This window comes from Myodes glareolus, chromosome 18, assembly GCF_982192425.1.
Source record: "Myodes glareolus chromosome 18, mMyoGla1.1, whole genome shotgun sequence".
Lineage (NCBI taxonomy): Eukaryota > Metazoa > Chordata > Mammalia > Rodentia > Cricetidae > Myodes > Myodes glareolus.
This window is the reverse complement of record NC_142043.1, coordinates 65,301,244-65,320,995: the sequence shown is the minus strand read 5'-3', so window position 1 is coordinate 65,320,995 and position 19,752 is coordinate 65,301,244. Positions and strand designations below refer to the sequence as shown.

At 53.0% G+C, this 19,752-nt stretch overlaps 1 protein-coding gene and 1 long non-coding RNA gene across 3 annotated transcripts in view; both read right to left on the bottom strand.

Annotated features, from left to right (window-relative positions):
• Positions 1–2,532: 2,532 nt before the first annotated feature.
• LOC146890864 (uncharacterized) lies at positions 2,533–4,671 on the bottom strand. The gene is made up of 3 exons (XR_014998476.2): positions 4,351–4,671; positions 4,007–4,193; positions 2,533–3,817 (listed from the first exon to the last, which is right to left on the bottom strand). It is a non-coding gene; the product is annotated as an uncharacterized LOC146890864 (long non-coding RNA).
• Positions 4,672–7,780: 3,109 nt separating this feature from the next.
• Mdga1 (MAM domain containing glycosylphosphatidylinositol anchor 1) overlaps positions 7,781–19,752 on the bottom strand; it is a 58,742-nt gene continuing 46,770 nt past the window's right edge. Inside the window, exons 11-17 of one of the 2 annotated variants that reach the window (XM_048451271.3) lie at positions 19,195–19,372; positions 18,926–18,949; positions 17,812–17,964; positions 17,338–17,472; positions 13,174–13,304; positions 12,914–12,970; positions 7,781–12,310 (exon numbers count right to left, since the gene is read on the bottom strand). In XM_048451271.3, coding sequence (XP_048307228.3) covers positions 12,956–12,970; positions 13,174–13,304; positions 17,338–17,472; positions 17,812–17,964; positions 18,926–18,949; positions 19,195–19,372 — 636 coding nt within the window. In that variant the 3' untranslated portion in view covers positions 7,781–12,310; positions 12,914–12,955. Of the gene's footprint in view, positions 12,311–12,913; positions 13,023–13,173; positions 13,305–17,337; positions 17,473–17,811; positions 17,965–18,925; positions 18,950–19,194; positions 19,373–19,752 lie in introns of both variants that reach the window. The other variant, XM_048451270.3, reaches the window with a different exon arrangement.

Here is a 19,752-nt window from a genome sequence, read left to right as displayed (position 1 = left end):
ATTCAGGGGATGAGTGTGGGAAGAAGGAGGAGGTCATTTGGATCTCACCTAGGCCTGGGTGGTGGGGATCTGCAACAGAGGGTGGAGACAACAGGCTCTGCCATACCAATAGAAACAGAGATGCATGTTGGGGGTCTCCTTGACCTTTTACAGGCGTCCTGTTGTGGAATATTTGTTCAAGATGTATTACATTCATTTGTGATGTGGAATGTGTTTAATGATGCAAAGATGTGTTGCATTCTTTTATGTTGCATTTGTTTAACTCTGTGCAACTGTGTTACTTTGTCTGTCTAAAATACCTGATAGTCTAATAAAGAGCTGAATGGTCAATAGCTAGGCAGGAGAGGAATAGGTGGGGCTCCCAGGCAGAGAGAATAAATAGGAGGAGAAATCTGGGGGGGGGGGAGAGAGACAGAGAGAGAGAGAGAGAGAGAGAGAGAGGAACAAGGGAAGGAGAGGAGAAGGGGGCAACCACACAACCAACCACGGACTAAGAAAGAGAAACAGGATAATTTAAGTTAGAAAAGTTGACTAGAAACAAGCCAAGCTAAGGCTGGGCATCTATTAGTAAGAATAAATCTCCGTGTATTTATTTGGGAACTGGGTGACAGGCCCAGAAAGAGTTAAAAGAAACACACACAACAACTACAACAAAACCTACAGTGTCTCTTCTCTTTCTTGGCATTCCGTGGGAATACCCCACTCTCTCCTTTCATTGGTCATCTGAACAGGAAGAATCTTTATGTTCAAACCTCCCCTAATTCACAGGAGACTGGGCCTCGAGGGGCCGGCTCAACCATCTTCACACCAGGTAAGGCTCCCTCGGGGTTCAGTCTTAGTCCTGGCCTCCTTTCTTCTGCCTTTCTCCAGATGCCCTCTCTGACCCCTTGTGGCAGAGGCTGTGGTGGCCGACAATACTCACTGTCCGCCGCAGGCATTGAGCCTGCTATGTATAGGGTGGGCAGGCTGAGAGGCTAGCAGTCTTCCTTCCCCAGTTAAGGAGGGAACTTGACCAAATATAACATCTGGTTGAGCTACGTAATGATATGAGATTGATAAAAAAAAAAAAAAAAACTAAAAAATAAAAGAACCTCCTACCAGACATAAGACAAAACAAATGTGTGTGGAAACCCGGAACATTCTGGAAATATCTCCACCCTCTCCTAAGACCTGCTGTTGTGCGACTGTCCCTGGGGAGATGCGGACAGACAGATGTCTGTTCACTCCAGTGAGGACACAGCCGACAGACCAAAGAAACGGTCCCACCCGCATCTAATGCGGTGGACGCAGTTGACTGGAGCATGGGTGGCTCAAAGGCAGACAAACCTCTGCGAAGCTCACCCCAGCAGGTGACAGCTCACAAGAGCTCCCTGTCGCACTGAAGAGTCCTCCCTCCCCAGTGCTGCCCACTGTTTATGTGGCGCAGATGGGGTCTCATGGGTACTGTCACTTTTTTCTGAGTTCTTTCAGTTTTTTTGTGGGTCTCATGAGTCCTCCCTCTTAACCCTTGAGTCGGGCACGAATAGGTACCCAGGACCTGCTGTCCCCACCTGCTCCTCCTCCCTGGACTGGACACAAGTTCCCAAAGAGCTCTCCATCCCTCCTCAGACTTCCCTCCAGACGCCCTCCCCACCCCTACCCCACACATTCCAGCAGCAAGCACTGTGATTTCCATTTCTCTCCCTTCAGGGAGCCCCTGACACGGGCATCTATTACATTCACAGCCTGTTTCCTTGGGTGGTGGGACGAGAAGCCCGACCCAGGATCCAAGCACGGCCCTACAGTCCTGCGATCTCTCTGCAAACCGCCCTGCTCGCTGAGTCCTGTCTGTAGAGTGGGCACATTTCAGCCTCCCAGGGAAAGCACAATGGTGGATTAGTCTTCTGTTTTCGGGCATCTCAGTTAATGGGCTCCTGGTCCAGAGTAACAATTACTGATCCTTACCTCTTATTCCCGTCTTTTGGACCTAAGGGCTTTGGTACCCTTCAGCCAAAAGAGAGAGAGCACAAGGAGGCTTCAATGAGATGCACAGGGCACAGGAGCCCTGGCTGATCACATAGTCTTCCTCCCCAGGCCCCAGACCTCAGTCTCCATTCTGGGACCTTGACTCTGGGTGATGAGACCAGAGGCTGATGGGAAAATGAAGAGTGAGGAAAGGGTAGGAGCTGCAATCCACACACCACACCTTCCTGGACCTCTTCTTCTCTGATGGCAGCAACCACCAACCCAGGGCATTTAATTACTCACTTGCCCTACAGCTAATTATAGTGGAAAGGTAGCTGCAGGCATCCATAGGTGGGCATGCAATACACTCACCCACGTGCATGCATACATGCACATGCACACTTTTGCGGTCCCTGTGTCTCTCATATACACATGTACGCCACTTTATTTATTTATTTTTTTTTGTTTTTTCTTTTTTTTTTTTAGTAAATTTTATTAAATTATAAAAGTTTCCATTTCCACCCCCCCTCCCAACACCCTCCCACTCCCCCTACTCCCCCTCCTCCTCCCTCTTCGTCCCCCAGGGCGGTCAGGTTTTCCTGCCCTGTGGGAAGTTCCAGTTCCTTCCCCCTCCCTCCAGGTCCAGGAAGGTGAGTGTCCAAACAGACTGGATCCCCAAAATCCATTATATGTAGAGGAAACAGGTCCCAGTGTCATAGTCAATGGCTTTTCAGAAAGACTTCGGGTCAGCCACAGTCAGAGAATCCGGCCAAATTCGGAGAGTCTGGTTAGATCACGTCCTCTTTCAGTCCCAGTCCAACTGGCCTTGGTAAACTCTCATCAGATCCGTTCCCTTGTATCAGTGGGTGATGGCATCCCTCGCAGTACTGACTTCGTTTATGTACGCCACTTTAGACATAACACTACAAGTTAGTATCTCTCCCTGGAACTTGGGGATTCTCTTTGAGGTTTTCCTTACTTGGTTCAAGAGGGTTTATGAGATGACTCAGAGGGTAAAGGTGCTTGCCACCAAGCATGATGTCCTGAGTTCCATCCCCAGGTCCTCCTATGTGAGAGAAGGAGAGACTGTCACCCTAGAGGTGTCCTCTGATCTCCACATGCGTGTTGTGCCCATATGTATACATACGGACAGTCCATTAGCTAATTAATTAAAAACCTGGCTCAGTATCCCTACTTCCTGTCCCTGGTCGGCTCCTGCTACTCTTCCCGTCTCCCCTTTCACTTGTGTATTTGTCTTTGAGTAAACCAGCAAGGAAAGACCTCAAGTTCAAAGCCCCTTCCCAAACTCTGAGATGTCTGAGCTATGGAGCTCACAGGAAGAACAGAGGCGACCTTTACTCTTCATCTATAGTCCGTGATGACCTCTGCCTTCTGTCCTCTCAAGAAAATACGGCTTTCTTCTTGGTTATTAAAAATGACACACATTTATGTAGAGATATTCAGATAGCGCAGAAGGCCTGGGGTGGCTCAGAGTCTCTGAATTTTTACTATTGTAATCACCAGTGTCCACATCCCAGGGGAGAATCTTAGGGGACACACATGCACTCGCACACACACACACGCATGCATGCATGCACACACATGCACACGCACACATGCACGCACACCGCAACACTTCAGGTACATTTTGACAAACATGAGAGAGTAGCTGGGGAGATGGCTGAGTACTTGTTCTGCAGCCATGCAGACACGGGTTCCCTCCCCAGCCTAGGGAGGTGGCGTGAATCTGTGACCCTCTCCCTGGGCAGGCAGAGCCGGAGGACTCTGTCTTGGGCAGGCAGAGCCAGAGGACTTCTCAGCTCTCTGATCATCCAGCCTAGTTCCTGGGCAGGCTCCAAGTCAGCGAGAGACCCTATCTTGCAACAACAACAGAAAGGTGGTCAGTGCGTGAGGAATGACACCCATGTGTAAGCACACACGTGTGCGCCCACACACACATGAACACATTTACACACACGCACGAAGTAGCGATGGGCACGCTGTTTTCCAGTTGGCCACTCTCTCTCATTCATATATTGTGCCCACTGCACGGAAGCTGTACCTTAGCCTGCCCCTTTCATGTTCAACTCTGTTCTCCCCGTGTCTCAGGTGAGAGTCAGTAGGTGGATGGCCATGGGGGATGAGAGCAGATCTGAGAGTGGACCCTGCTCGGTGCAGCTTTGGCAATGGGTGAGGCTCCTAAGTGCAGAATCCATGCCCCCAGCTCCAGCCTGCCAGCCGCAGGGAACCTGAGAGGAACAGGAAGTCGTGTTGTCGTCCCGCCCCCACCCCGCCTCCCCCGCCCCCCGCCCCCCCCCGCTCCCACCCCTGCCCCCGCCCCCGCTCCCACCCCCGCCCCCCCGCCCCCCCCGCCCCCCCCCCCCCGCCCCCGTCTTTAGAGGAGACCTGAACAGGCAGAGCCCATGCGATGATGGGCTCAGGGACTTGCATCTGAGGGAGCTGCCAAATTGACCTTAGAGCAGGAAGCCACGCTGGGTGCTGCCAGGCTGCATGCCCAGGAAAGATGGATCTAAGCTGGAGGCGTGAGAAGCGGGCTGGAGAGAGGCCTCTGCCTAGGTTTGGGGTGACTTCAAGGAGAAGTGTGTCGGCTTTTTCCTTGGATTTATTTTTACCCAGCCTCTTTCTAAAAAAGGTGTTAGCGGAGCTCTCAACAAAGGACATACGCAAAAAAGGTCAGGTGCTAGAAAAAGAAAAGCAGGAACAGGGGACAGGTCCATCAGCAGAACTGGAGCCCAAGCCCCATGGGAAAGGACTCCGCTCCCCCCCACACCTACTCCCCCCCCAACCCGGGCGCCTGGGGAGGAGCTGGTTAGCAAGATATGACAATCCCCAGGAGGGAACACGGCAGAGCTTCGGGCTGAGGAGGAACGCCGTACCGAAATCCAAACTTCTGGATGTCTCTCCAGACCCTTCCCCTCTTGAATTTTATGAACATTGTGACCACCTCACCTTTCTGAATCTGGCAGGCCTTATCTGCAATACAGAACTAAAACAGTTGAGTCGCTCGTGTGGCATGGTCCTCAGAACTAGAACATTCTCTCCAGGAGGGACGGGGAGACCCATGAGGTTCAGGAGGAAAGGGAGGGTGCGTGTATGGGAAAGCTGAAACTTGGAAGATTCTCAGCGGCTCTCCCCAGCTTTAGGGAAACAGACAACCTCAGGGGGAGACGACCCAGCGACTGCAGAGGGGAGGTTTCCTTGGACTATGAAGCTGCCCCGCACGCTGTGGCAGCTTGTTTGAGTCATGGCCGGTTTCAGGGTGAGCATTTTGGTGATGCAGCTGCTTTTGAGTCATGCGCGCTCCTCTGAGTAACCTCTCACCCACACTCCTCCTCCCCCCCCCAAAACAAACAAACAGAAACCTCATTGCTTCACCAAATTGGGTTTTATACAATTGTTTCTTTGGTCTGTCATGGGTTCCCTTTCTGAGGTGATTAGATGTGTGTGTGTCGCCCCTCCCCAGAAGTCTCTCACTCAACAGTTAGCATGAGCCAACAGGACTGTGCCTCAAGTGACCTCACCTGCCTGGATCCTGGTATTGAGACCTGCTGGGCCTTGGCCAAGGTCAACTGGAAGACGTTCACAGTGCACACACCACACAACAGTGACCCTGGAATGGATGGCCACTTTAGGAAGGGTGGACAAGAAAGGACTTATGAGACCCACCTGCCCCCTTCCTGCCTTTTTAAGAGGGTCTACCCAAGAGCGCTCTAAAAATGGTAGCCCCCATGTTAGCCATGTTGTACACCCATGGCCCCTTTCTTCAGCCCAGTTGATTAGATCAGAGGTGGCACATGACAGCTGGCAGCTAGTCAACAGGTTGCTCAACTGAGTGTGTGTATGTGTGTGTGTCCGGATGTAAAACAGCAGTCAGCCAGCAGCCCCTTCTCTTGAGAGGTTGAGTCATTGGGTGCTGTTAGCTGCCACAGGAAGCTCACTTGTGCGGGGGAAATGGAGCGGAGGTCCTGGTCCCTGGTTGGCTCCAGTCTGAGGGAGCTGACATGAGTCAGGTGAGGAACTGTGTGGGTGGGCTATGCTCAGAGGGGAATGTGATGGAGATACAGATGATGAACCACACAGGCCAGATTAACTCTTGCGCTTGTAACAAGCGAGCAAACCCCTACCTCAGGAGCATTACGTTATATTCCATGACGAGCTGGTCAGAAATTCAGGCAGATGTGCCCCGAACCGCAACCGCTGGAGCAATGGTCTTAGAGTCCAAGATGGTTCCACTCCCGCATCACCTGGTGCTTCGGCAGAAATGGTTGGCAGGCCAATCCCAGCTGGGATGGTTGGGAGGGAGTGGGGGGACTCCCTGCCTCCTGGTAGTCTCAGGAGAGTTGGGAACATTGTGGCTCGGGGACAGGACATTCCAAGATGCCCAAGCTGAAGCGGCTTTGAAAGTCACATTCAGTTGGACAAAAGAATTGCTAAGACCAGTGCAGACTGGAGGGGAAGGGAGTCAGACCCTGCCTCCACAGGAAGTGTGAGGAGGGATTCCGACCATCTTTACCTCACCACAGGAGCCAGAAGTTTCTATAGCCGATGGCCTCAGCTCTCAGTTCTTTGAGCCCAGAAGCTCGTATAGCACAGGACACCTTCTCTGTCACAACCCAACTTCTGCGGGCATTCCAGTGTCTGTCCCTCTTGATCTGTGTGTGTGCGTGCATGTGTGTGTGTGAGACTCTCAGGAGAGTTTGTATCTTCTAGCTCCTTGTGAGCAGACTACCCAAGCTATGTCTCCAGCAGGCGTGTCTCAAGCAGGCACCAATGATGAGCACTGATAAAGCTCCAGAGAGGCAGAGAGTCCTTAGCTTGCTGCCTTGTGAGGCCTCCATTTCCCTGTGTGAAACATGGGCCCGGCGACTCTACCCACCTCAGTCATTGCAAACAGGTAACAGGACAGAATCTTCCCGCTGCTTGCCTGGTCTCTCTACAGCCCTTATCATGACACCCCTCCACATGTGGACATTGGGTTTCACTTGCCTGCCTGTCCTGTGACCTCAGCAAGCCCGCTAATCCTGAGGAGAACAGAAGAAGAAGCTGAACGGACTGACAGACCTCGCAGTTCTGCAGTCCTAGAACAATAAGAAAGGCTACTGTGATGATCTGGGGCAAGTGCTCTACCGCAAAGCTATATTCCAGCATTAAAGTTATTTTTAATTACATGCATGTGTGTCTATGTGTGGGTATATGCACATGTGAGTGTAGGTGCCTACAGAGTCCAGAAGAGGGCACCAGATCCTTTGGAGCTAGAGTTCCAGGTGGTTCATCAGCCATCCCAGCTTTGGGACCTGAACCTGCGTCTTTGGCAAGAACAATATGAGGTCTTGCATCTGAACCTTCTCTCCACAATCCCCCAACACACACTATTTTTTTAAACATCTTTTATTTTAAGACAAGGTCTCACTAAATTGCCAAGGTTGGCCATGAGCTCATTCTGATGTAGCCCAGACTGGCCTCAAGCTCAAGATCTGCAGCTTCAGCTCCCCATGTTCTGGGGTCGCAAACTTGTTCCACACTTAACTAAATGCTTCTTTTTTAAAATATATGTCTTCCCTGAAGCCCCAAACCCAAACTCTCTTTGACAGCCCTCTGCTTCCATGATACACTTCCTGGCGTTGGTCTGAGCTCCGCGTCTGTCTCTCCCACTAGTTGGACACAGTGTTTAAGGATTCGCTGTGGGCAGACAGCACACGGGTGCCCTCTGTCTAGGGCACAGTGACAGGTGGCAAAGAGAGGAAAGACTGCCTCTGGTCATCCCATCCCCTTGCTCTCCCTCCCTGAAGCCCAACACACGCAGGCTGGCCCCGAGTTCTAGAACACTGCGTCTTTATTGATTGAAACAATCGCGGCCGCGACTAGAGGTTACATTTTGGGGTTTGTGGAAGAAAGAAAGAGGGGCGATGGGGACAGAGGCTGGGTGGAGACAGAGAGCAAGGCAAAGGGGTGAGGCAGGGTCGTGAGACCAAAGACGACCCCAAGGCATGTCACCCGTGAATGGGGGGGTCTCCTGTTGTGCTTTTACCTCAGTGGCAGGATGGGCGGGGCAGACGTGGACCTGGGCATCTGAGGAAGGGCTGACTTTCCTCGCATATGTGAGGCCCCAGGACTGGAACAGTCCTCTCTTTCCTGTCCCTTACGGGCTGAGGATAAGGGCTTGATGAGCAAGCTGCCCTAGGCTGGGGGTGGTGGTGCTCAGGGATGTCCTAGGGCATTGCCCTTTCTGCCCAACTGGGCTGAGATGGGGGAGATGAGGTGTCTGAGTAGAGAACAGGAAGCTGCTAGGAGAGGGAGAGCATTTCTAAGAGGGCCCCTGGGCAATGAAGGCAGGCCACATATGGAAGGGAGAGGGATGGGGATGGGCAGGTGCCTTCTCTCTGAACCTCAGTTTTCTCACCTGTACAATGGGCACACCAGGTTAGATGCCTCTAAGGTCCTCTCCAGTGCTAAAGGTCAAGAGGTCTCCAGAAAAGAGTGGTCCTTCTGCCCCACCCTACACAGACACACACTGCATGCACGCACATGTCCACATGCACACACATGAACGCGCGCGCGCACGCACACACACACACCACTGACAGGACAGAATGCAACCAAAATCTAAGCTCAGCCAAAAGCCCATAGGAACTCTCTAGTACAGGCTCACACATCACACTCCTAGGCTGTTCCCTGGAAACCCACCCTTCCAGCCTCATGGGGCTGTCCAAGCAGAGGAAAACCCAAGAATACTGCACGTCCCCCGCAGCTTTCCTGGTCCTGGGGAGGATGTCGGGAGGATGAGGACACTGGCATCTGCCAGCCTTGGCTGCCAGCCCAGCCTCCTGTGCTGACAGCAGCGGGCAGTGGGGAAACAGAGTCTCCTCTGTCGGGAGCCCGTGGGAGGAGCAGTGACTGCAGCCAATGTTGACAGAGAATGACAGCTTCCATGTGGTACCCGTGCTGTCCACGGGCTGTGGCCTGGGAGAAGAGGCCAGAACAGGGCAGGGAGATGGTTTCTCGCTTCAAAAATCCTCATGACACCTGTCGCGTGTGTGACAGACCCAGCAGCACTGAAGGTACCCAGAGAAGGGTCAGTTCCGCTCAGCCGCCTGTAGCTGGTCAGTCAGGTAAGAGGTTCCCAGGACCAGAGGTCAGCGGGATGACACCCCCAGGGCTGTAGCACTAGGCTTCCAAGGCTTGAGCCATCCCTGCCCCTCTCCGTTCCAGCTTCTGCATCTGTGCCATGAAAGACCAGCATGTCTGAGGCTCGTCCTGGCTCTGCTAGCCTGAACAGGTACTTTCAGAGAACAGGAGAAAGAGCGCTAACGAGAAAGGACCGAGGAGAGGAATGTGAGGGGAGGAGCAGGCTTGGTCTTCACATCGCATCCCCGGGAGCTTGCCTGTGGTCCCAGGCACAGGGTGGTCAAGCTGAGACCACCCATTGGTTGCTATTCAGTCCCTTATCCCAAAAATCCCTTTCTCCCCCAGATTCTAATCTGCAGGGGCTGGGGTAAAAGGGCCTCAAACCCCTGAGAAATGACTCTGGGATCCCCGTTTTAAGGCCACAACTTTCCTCAGTTCCCTCAACACAGAGGGTGAGGCTGCACTGAAGAGATAAGCTAGATCCCGTCAGCCTGGTCTCCCGGGGTGGTCACAGGCTACCTGTCCCAACACTGACCCATAAGGACATACAGGGAAGCGGATTCACAGGCACCACGTGCACAAAGCTCCTACCCTACAGTTACACTTCGGCTCTCAGCCTTGAGTACACCTGAGCGCTTCCAGTACACACACATCTGACATCACAAGCCCTGCACGCCACGACGCACACGGACACGCACACCCCAGCCTTACCCACTTGCACAAGAGGGTAGGTTGGTTTCTTAGCAGACAGGCTTTGTAATCTCAGGCCACACACCCTCAGACATGGCTGCTCTCACCATAAGAAAGATTGTGGAATATGGGACCAACGCAAACTACGCATCTTTCCTGTGTCCAGCTCTGAGATATAGAGCAGTCAGGACAATGAGTAGAAGTGAGGAGCAAGCTTAAGGTGGGGTGGGAACCTCAAGGAGGAAGGAGTGGAGCTGCTTCTCCGGGATGGCCCTGGAGTTGAGAGAATCTGAGCTTCCTGTCTCGGGTTATGCTAAGATACTTCTCAATGTTTCTAATGCCAGGCTGCATTCCTATACCATTGAATCATACCCCAACCCCCAGGTTGAGGCCCAAGCATTTGTACTTTTAAAAGACCCTGGAGGGTCGGTTCTATAGCTAGGGCCATGGACCACTGGTTTATGGAAACCATTCCACCCGGTTTCCACCCTAGTCTCCCTTACCAGCAAGAAAGGAGGAGGGGCTCAGAGGGGGAGGGGCTCACAGTCTAGATGGGGCAACAGACTCTGCACAGATGGGACAATTAAGGAGCAATACCAGGCAGATGCCATGGAAGCGTGTTCTGGAAGCCAGAGCAACTCACTTCAGACAGAGGCCTCGAAGGGGCCAGGAAGGCAGACACACTGTTCGGGTATCAGAAGGTACAGCTGTACCCTGGCCTGACAACCCAGCATCCATGACGATGCTGATAACGAGGACACAGGCCAGGTGGAGTTGGGGGCTGGGCAGCAAGGGTCCTGATCCTCAGTGTGCGTCTTGGTGCCGTGGTGCTGCTGGGAGGCAGGGGCGGGGGTTTCCAGCCTCTTCTCTGCAACTGTCCCCCCAAAATGCACAAGGAAGAGCCCTGTGCCATGCCTCCAGCCAAGGGGCTAGCCTTCAATAGGGTCGTCTCTAAGTTCTTTGTCACCCACAGGAGATGTAAGATTTAGACTGGAGCAGGCAGTCTGAGATTGCACATAGGGCCAGCACCCACAAACACACCACGTCATTAAGATGCAAAATGCACACGTCAGTCACCCACAGAGACTGGGCTTGAACTCAGCCTCATATTCCTGTACACGCCTGTCCAGAGATGTGCACAGTGCTACACAGACACAAATGGGCACACACACTCTTACACACGCAGAGACACGCATACAGACACACTTGGACACAGACACGCCACATGCACGGGTACATAGACTCATTGCAGAAGGGGCTAGGATTCCTCTCTCCCAAGGAAACTGGATAGGGTGTAAAGGGAACCAAAGAGGAAAGTTCTAGATCCTATCCCATCAATTTCAAGTTCCAAGGACAAAGTGCTCTCCCCAGCTCACAGGGAAAAAGGAGACGCAGCCACCTCCATCCATCACCCCCTTGCTCCACAGCTGATTGGACAGTGTTCTATCCTCTTCACGGCCCCCTCCTTCTAGACCCCCCCTCCCCGGCAGACTACATACCTAAGAAACAGGGGTCCCACTCTGCTTATGAGTTCATTGTTCTCTGTGGAAACATGTAATCACAGACCCTTCTGCTCCTACTCAAAGAGTTCCCTACTCTGCTCCTCTCAAAGCCAAGCCCCACCCGGGAAGCTGGCATGGACAGACACTACTTTTCATATCACCAGCTTCTCTGGAAGTCCCAAGCTGGAACTGTCTCAACTGGGGAAGAATGGGGGAGCCGTCCTCACACTGCCCACACCCTAAGTCCTGTGGTGGATCCCTTCCAAGTGGGCACAGTGGGGAGGGAAATATGACATCTTAGGGACAGACAAGGGAATCTGAGTTGACCGGTGCCTCAACCATCCAGCCTGTCGCCACACTCTGTGGACAGCCGCCTGCAGCAGGTGCTCCTTCCTTCTCAGCCTCTGACCGAGGGACAGAGAGCTCACAGAGTCCCGCCTGGCCTGCCTGTGAGCCCTGTGATCTCCAACCAGACACACAAGTCTGATGGGTCTGCCCACACCTGGCTCCCTTCTGCCAAGCCTCTGGGCTGGAGTTCGGCCTTGAATCGCGGGACGGGGCAAGGTCAGAAACAGTGCAGTGCAGCCAGGATGAGGCCAGTGTCGCACCGAGGTCCTTGGAGGTGTCGGGCGTCGTTCGGGTAAGTCCCTTGTCTCCATAGTAAAGAAGGTGCTGGCAGGTTGGCTAGAAACTTGTGCTTTAATATATCTGTGTGTGTGAGCGTGAGTGTGTGAGTGTGTGCGTGTGTTGAACAACCATCAGAGCCTGGCCCGGCCACTGTCCGTGTTCTCGGCTTATCCTTGCAGCCAATGAAGGCCCCCTCCCTGGCGGGCCGGCCTCGCCCCGGGCACCCCGGCTGGCAGGGGTCAGTCTTTGGTACGATGTGGACACTTTGGTGTGCCGGGGCGGGGTGGGGTGGGGGCCAGACAGCTCTCATCATCTCTGCAACGCCAAGAGGAAGATAGCCAGGGGTCTCCAAAGCTGCAGGCTGGACAGGCCGGGGGCTCCGTTGCCTGGCATCACCACCACTGTGACACAAGAGAGAGAAGAACCAGGCCAGAGCTCCGGTTAGTTCCAGCAGGGGCAGGGAGGGACAGAGGGCTAGACCACGAGAGGCCTCATGATTCTGCTTCTTCCCTTCAGGGAGGGGGTAAAGGAAGGCTGAAGGTAGGAGGAGCTCACACAGTTCCCATAAGCACACTCATGGGGGTTAACTCAGGGCCACTGTTCAGGCTCACTAAGACACAGCAAAAGACTTGACCTCATGGGGCCTCAGTTTCTTTACCTAAAAAATGGGTCTAAATAGTATTTGATATCCCGGGGAGCTGCCAGGAGCATTAAGCAAAGCCTGCTATTGCAGCTTTCTGTCCTGCGCCTGGTACACCGTCATTGCTCAGTCCACGGGAGCAATCGGTATTGGAGACACCTGGGCCATGGGTACAGACTACAGACAAGTCAGCAAGCTTAGAGGAGGCAGGGCCAGTGGCCCCTGTCAGTTCTCCATTTTCCTCACAGCCTGACTCAGGGTGGTGCCCAAGTGGGCACTCATGAACATTTCTGTCATCCAGGCACCCTAAACCCCTCCCTAGCAGCCCTCTCCCCCCATCCCCAACCCACTTCAAGTCACATACCTTTATTGGGATCCATCTGCCTCCGGGGGCACTCTCCCTTCTTCAGTGTGACATCATCTATGGCAATATCCCCCAGGTAGCCCGAGCCTCGAACCCCCTCAAAAATAATCTGGGGTGGGGTCAGAGAGTGGGGGAAGGGTTGGGGAAGTTGGGCCTGGCAGCAGAGCCTCCCCACCCCTTCACCTCAGGCTACCTGGAAGTCCCCATCCCCTGCCTTAACCCCCCAGGAACCTGCATGGGACCTTCGCCAAGCGACTCACCTGGAAGGGCCCACTGGGGTTGATGGGCACATGGGCCTGCTGCCACACGTTGCCCTTGTTGCCACTGAGGGACCAGGCATGTGTATCTAGAGCGCCTTTGTTCCTGGACCGCACCAGAAGGTTGAGGGAGCCTGTGGCAGGAGAAGAGAGAGCATGGTGAGGTTGGCAATGACATCTAGCTTCCTTGTCTCCCCTAAGCCAGCCTCTCCCTCCCTCACCAATGCCCACAGCGCTACCCTGCTTAATGGAACCTGTTCCCGTGCCCAGACCAGCCTGTAGACTTCCTTTTATTTTCCTTTCTTTTCTGTGTAATCAATGAATCAGGCCTGGAGTGTGTGTGTGTGTGCGCGTGCATGAGTGGGCGCACGTGTGCGCGCACCCACACGCACACACACACGCACACACTGCCATCACCATCCAGGAGGGAAACCATCCCAGAACAGGCACACCCCCTGACCTCATCCTAGACAAGATTCTCAGAGCACAAGTGTACACCTAGATGGTACATGGTTACTGGGGTGAAAAAAGGGACTTACCATTTTTTAATGTATTGTATAGTTTTAAAAATTATACATAGAGAGATTTATTTTGTGTGTGTGTGTGTAGGCCAGAGGTCAACATTAGGCGTCTTCCTAGAATCTTTTTGTACACTGACCCTGGAGCTCACTGATTGACAGCTGGCTTGGTGCAAGCCCCCGGGATTTGCCTGTCTTGCCCCCCACCTCCCCAGTCCCATCAGGTTACAGATGTACACGGCCACTCAGCTTTCTCAGGGGTACTGCAGATTTGAACTCAGGTCCTCATGCTTGAGCAGCGAATACTTTACCCACTGAGCCATCTCCCCAGCTCCTTATTTGAATGTCTTACACAATGAGTAACTCTAGCCTTCCAAGCCATGATGCTAGGACAAAGCTAACACACAACATTGCAACCCAGAATGAGTTTATCTAAAGACATAAACCTGAGGACTACATGGCTCTGGTGAGATTCAGAGGGCGAGAGCCTGGGGTGCTGACCCATCTGTTGCAGCCTTGGGGATCTGCAATCCCAGGAATGCTAGGGGCACTCGGACAGCAGCGGGTTGCAGTGTCCTGAAAGCCACACAGGCGCCATCAGTGTCCCCTGGACGTCTCTTTCAGCCCTTCTCAACCACTCCCATGGCACAAGAGACCTGGCTCTGCAGGAAAGGGAAATTCATCTTCAGAGGCACCTGGTGGCTGGCATTTCCATGGCGTTGCTCACAAAGCTGAACCATCTGTGATGCCAGAGAGACAGACACCTCCCTCCCTACACTGCGGGGAGAGTCACCAAATGTTACCTGCCTTGGATGAAAGGAGTTGGCTGGGACCAAGGAGAGCTGACGAGACACAAAGTTTAGGGACAGCTGGTGCCCAAAGCTGCCAGGCACAGTGAGTGTGTGGGTGGGGGTGGGGAGCTACATAGCAAAGCTAGACCTGGGGGACAAGCTACAGGCTCAAGACCGACAAGACCTCATCCCTCAGGCATGGGCCCCTAAGAGGGTGGCTACTTGTACCAGCAGAACAGGAAACAGCTACCCTGGCTTCAGCAGGGCCCAGACCCAATGTTTTTCAGGGCCCTTACAAGCCGTCAGCCGCAGAACAATTTTGAGTTTAGCCTGGGCTACATAAAACCCTGTCTCAAAAACAATCTTTTCAAAAGATTGATTCATTTTTATTTTGTGTGTATGAGTGTTGGCCTGCACGTATGCATGTGTACCGCCTGCACGTATGCATGTGCACCGCACATGTGTCTGATGCCAACAGAGTAAGAAGAGGGCTTCAGATGCCCCCAAACAGGAGACACAGACCATTCTGAGTTATCATGTGGGTATCAGGAATTGAGCCCAGGGTGCTCTTCAAGAACCGCCACTATTTTTAACTGTGATGTCATCTCTTCAGTGAAATCAGTGAGCTCCAGGGTCAGCGATAGACTCTTTCTCAAAATTAAAGTTGGTAGGGTAAGCTGGCACACGCCTTTAACCCCAGAAAACAGAAGGCAAAGAAAGGTAGATCGCTGTGAGTTTGAGGCCAGCTTGGTCTATACAGTGAGCTCAAGGCCAGCCAGGGCTACATTAAAAGACTCAGCCTCAAAACAAGACAAAAAGCAAATTAAGGTGAAACTTGAGAGAGAAGCAATGCCCAAGGTCGATCTCTGACTCCACACACAGGTGCACACACACCGACCCACACGTGCTTGCAAACAAACAGAAAACAAAAAGCAATTTGATGAACAGGAATGGCAGCTGTGTTAGGTGGGGTAGTGAAGGATTGCCCTAGAAGACCCGAGTGAAGGAGGAAATAACATTCCAGGCCAGGGGTGGTTCTGAGCAAAGCCCTCAGAGGCAGGAATGTGCCTGGAGGATTCAAACAGCGATGGGTGCCAGCGTCAGGGGGCAGCAAATAAGGCCAGAGGGGGGTTAGAGCTGTGCCTGGCGATGGGAGACCTGAAGATGGGGACAGGAAGGGTCAGAGGGTCCTGAGCAGAGGAGGAACATGACCTAGGTTGGAGTCTCTCACAGTTGGACAGTTCTGTCCATGCGCGGGATGTGTTCAACCTCTCAAATAGCTCACTCCTGTCCCACGGGTCTAACGAAGAGAGCCACCCTTAGCTGGCCTCAAAGCTGCCCGGTGTTTGCTCCACTCCTGGGAAGCCTGGAGCAGGGTCTGTGACCACAGAGCCTGTCCCCTCAGGCTTCCGTCTCTCTAATCCACCAGGCTTATACCCTCTGTGTCCCCCCCGACACCTGGATGCCCAGGACCACTCCAAGCTGACAGTGATCCACCATCTGCATCTGCCTGGGACTGAGGTGACTCGTCACTAAGACTAGGGACACCAGAATGAACTGACCGCTCTGAAGCTAAATGGAACCAAGGGCAAGGACAGCCAGGGTCAGCCATCTTCCTCACCCCAGGGGAACCTCTCACAGAGTCCAGACCCAGCCACAGTGCTGGTCTGAGGAGATGGTTGGGGGCAGGGTTCCACGAATGCAGAATCCTCCATTTCACCCCGTCCTGGAGGGTCCATTTGGCAGGACCCTCCTCCAGCTATGTGGAAACTTCTCCAGGGTGAACCTTAGAGCCACCCCTCTGCCGCGCAGGGGGGAGGGGGCATGCAAGGGACCGATAAGGAAGGAGTGCCAGGATGATGGATGGCCCAGAGGGAAGTGGTGAGTGTAAAAACAGAGTATAAAACAGCCGGGAGAGAGGCTCCGTGTACTGCCTACCGCCTTCTGTAGTGGCGGCAGGACCAAGAAGAGCAGGAGGTACTTAATGCACCCTTTACAATTGTCACTCCCTGTAAAATACATTAGCTCTTCTGTAGGTTTTTTTTTTTTAAAAAAAAAAAATTAAGACAGGATCTCACTATGTAGTCCTGGCTGGCTTGGCTGCCTCTGTAGGCCAGGCCTCAAACTGACCCTTGCCTCAACCTCCCAGGACTGGGATCAAGAGCAAGGCACGGCCACACCCAGCACAAACAGCTCATTAAACAGCCTTCGCGATCTCGGCAGTCTCCAAGCCCAGCCTCCAGACAGACCCTGTTTGCCTCGTCATCTGCTGTCCAGGCGCTGTCCTTCCACCACCACAGTGGTCACTACCTCCTAGCAGATCCATTAGCAGTCAGACTGCCTGTCCCCTAGGCTGAGGAACAGAGACCTGTCCATCTCCCGCAACAGAGCGAAGGATGCTGGTACCCGGCAGCAGCTATGGTAGCAGCAGCCGTGCTGGTAAGCTCAGGACTGAAAAGTGAAGCTTCTACCAGACCTCTCTCCCAGTCCAGAGGTCCTTACATCACACTTAGGAAGCAGCACTTCTCCTCAACAGCTCAGGAGGAAACACCTTTCCCATGTTGCGTTGTAAGATTTCAGGGAAATCAGACCCACGTCACTGAGCTACGCGGTCTTGAGGAAACGCTTAACTTCTCTGAATTAAATGCATCCCAGTATCTGGCAGGCAGCCGATGCACAACCAAAACAGCTAAACCGTATTCTCCATCCTCAGCTCCACTTGCCCACAGTCCCCGACCCCGACTCCCAGGTTAGTCGACTCAAGAAGCTTAGGCCTCCTTGGGAAGTCCTGAGCCTTCTGTGGCTCCCTCATCTTCCCCAGACAGCTCACACAGTCAATATCACGGCTTCCAACTCACCGATGTGTTTCCCATACATGTGGTAGAAGAAAGAGACACAGTAGAACTTGGCGCTGGCATTGTACAGAGGGCTCACCAACCTTGCACGGTCCCCCAGCTCCCGGGGTCTGGAGGTCTCGATGAACATGTAATAGCCTGCAGTGGAAGTGGGGGGTGTACTAGCAACCTCTCCCCAGCCACCCTGCCTCTGTACAGCTAATTTCCTCCCTGCTTGGTCTTCAGAGCTACTGTAAGCTGCTAAAGTTCATCCCCACCGAGGCTCCTCACCCAACCTTGCAGGACTCTGCTCAGAGTTCAGCAGTGCCCAGCTCTGTGGACAGTTTCTTCCTTTTCTGACCTTCAACAAGGCCACAGTTCTGTCTCCCTCGGAGGGTCCCCAAGGATTGTATGTGTCTCCTTCCACTCTTGGGGGTCCTAGGCCTAGACTCCCCCCAGAGGCCATGCTCTATTCCATACAACAGACCGTGTCCTCACCTTCAGGGGTGCCACTGATGTCAGTAGGGGGACCGGTATTGGGAGAACGCTTGGGGTTCTGGGTAAGAGCATTCTGCCGCGTCCAGTCAAAGTTGTCTGTCAGGTCCTGAGTGTAACCGCAGATCTTCTCATCCTCAAAGTGACAGGTATTGTCTGCATGGAGGCACAGGGAATGGGACAAAGAGACTCAGCCTTAGCCCCTGTCTATCCTGCCCTCCCCTTAACATCCATAAGCCACCTTTAAATAATCTAAGTAATGGGTCCAGGGCTTCAGGGCCAGAGAGATCAGGCAGTGGGGTCCGGGACAAATTTATTCAGGAACAAGACTTCCTGCCACAGTCTTCTGGTTTAAGACTGCCTTCCAGAATAATGATTCTAGACACAAACAATAAAATGCGCAGGGACTTCAAAGGAAATCAATTATATTGAAATACAGTTGTCAAAATATTCTTGTAATCCGTTATATAATAACAGACCCTCTTTATTATATAATTAGATCACAAGATCTAGCTAGGTCTAATAACTACTGTGGTTCTGTAATACTAATGACTGAAAGTGACATTTACAGATGTCTGCAACAACTGCAAGGCGACGGGGAAACACTGGGCACCCGCGGATGATAAAGTAACAGGCACTGATTATTCTGCAGGGTTTGTTGTCTACGCTCATCTTTAAGCAGCCTGTTAAATTTCTGTCAGAAGCTGGGAAAATAAGGAAATAACGATGCGCCTCTTCAGATTCAGACAACCTGTGAGTTCTGCACAGAGGTCCCTCGCAGGAGCCCGGCATCCCGCAGACTACCCCCCTGCTCCCTGTCTTCCCCAAGCTGCTTTTTGTTCAGGGGTTTTTATTGCAGGAACAGATGAAATTAGGGCAGCCCAACTTTTCCATCACTTTGGCCGACAGGGCCCTTCACCAACGTGCAGTCTTTGAGCCCAGAGTAGACTCTGATTGAGAAGCATCTCCAGCCCCATCCTCTGCGGCTGGCTCTTCTCCATGGAAACACTGGAAGCAGTTATTTTTCTCTCTGAGTATCTTCTCCAGGTCCCCATATCCCAACAGGAGAGTCTCTATATCCCTAACAGGTAGGGGACGTTAAGGACTGGGGTCTCACCTGACAGGTTGGGCGAGTTGATGGCTGAAAAAGCAAGCAAGGAAAACAAGTCAGAACTGAGGTGCATGGCTATGCAAAGTGTGCCCAGGCTGGGGGTCAAGGAGAAGGGTCTTCAGAGCCAGGACCGGGGACCAGTAGGTCTGGTCTGTAATGATACAGTAAGCAGGCACAATGGGGTGACTCAAGTTCAAGGGCGATCTAGGAGGGGTATATTTAACGGGCCCACCCCTCCTGCTACCGCCAGAGCTGCCGCCGCCACCATCACCTACGCTCTGTGTAGTGAATGATTCGGGAAGCCATGTCACCAGCCCCGAAGGTGGTGTAGGGTGTGAGGCGGATCTCATAGCTGTGGGGCACACGAAGATCCGTCAGGATGTACTCCAGCAGCTGCCCCTTCTCCACATGCCGCACAGGGATGGCCTTGACCATGGCATTGTGCTGGTTCAACTGTGGATACAGGAGAGTTCTCAGATGCCCAGCAGGCCATAGTGTCCCCTGGGGCGACAACCCAGACTTCCCAGAATGCTTCATGGGAGCAGAAAGAGCAAAAGTCTGGGACATCGGCCCTTGGCTTCCCCATCTTTGAGCTGGGGGCAATTTGCAGTTCCAGGCCCCCTCCCAGGGCTGTCTCCATGTTAACAAGGATATATAATGGTTACTATAGCAACAGGTAAGGGACACTATAAAGTGCTTAGGCATCATCACTCATCTAATACTCAAAACAACAATTCTCTGAGATGAATTAGCCACATTATCCACTTCACAGATAAGCAAATGAAGGTCAAAAGAGCTGTAATCTTACTAAACTCTTTTCCGCTCTGCTCCTG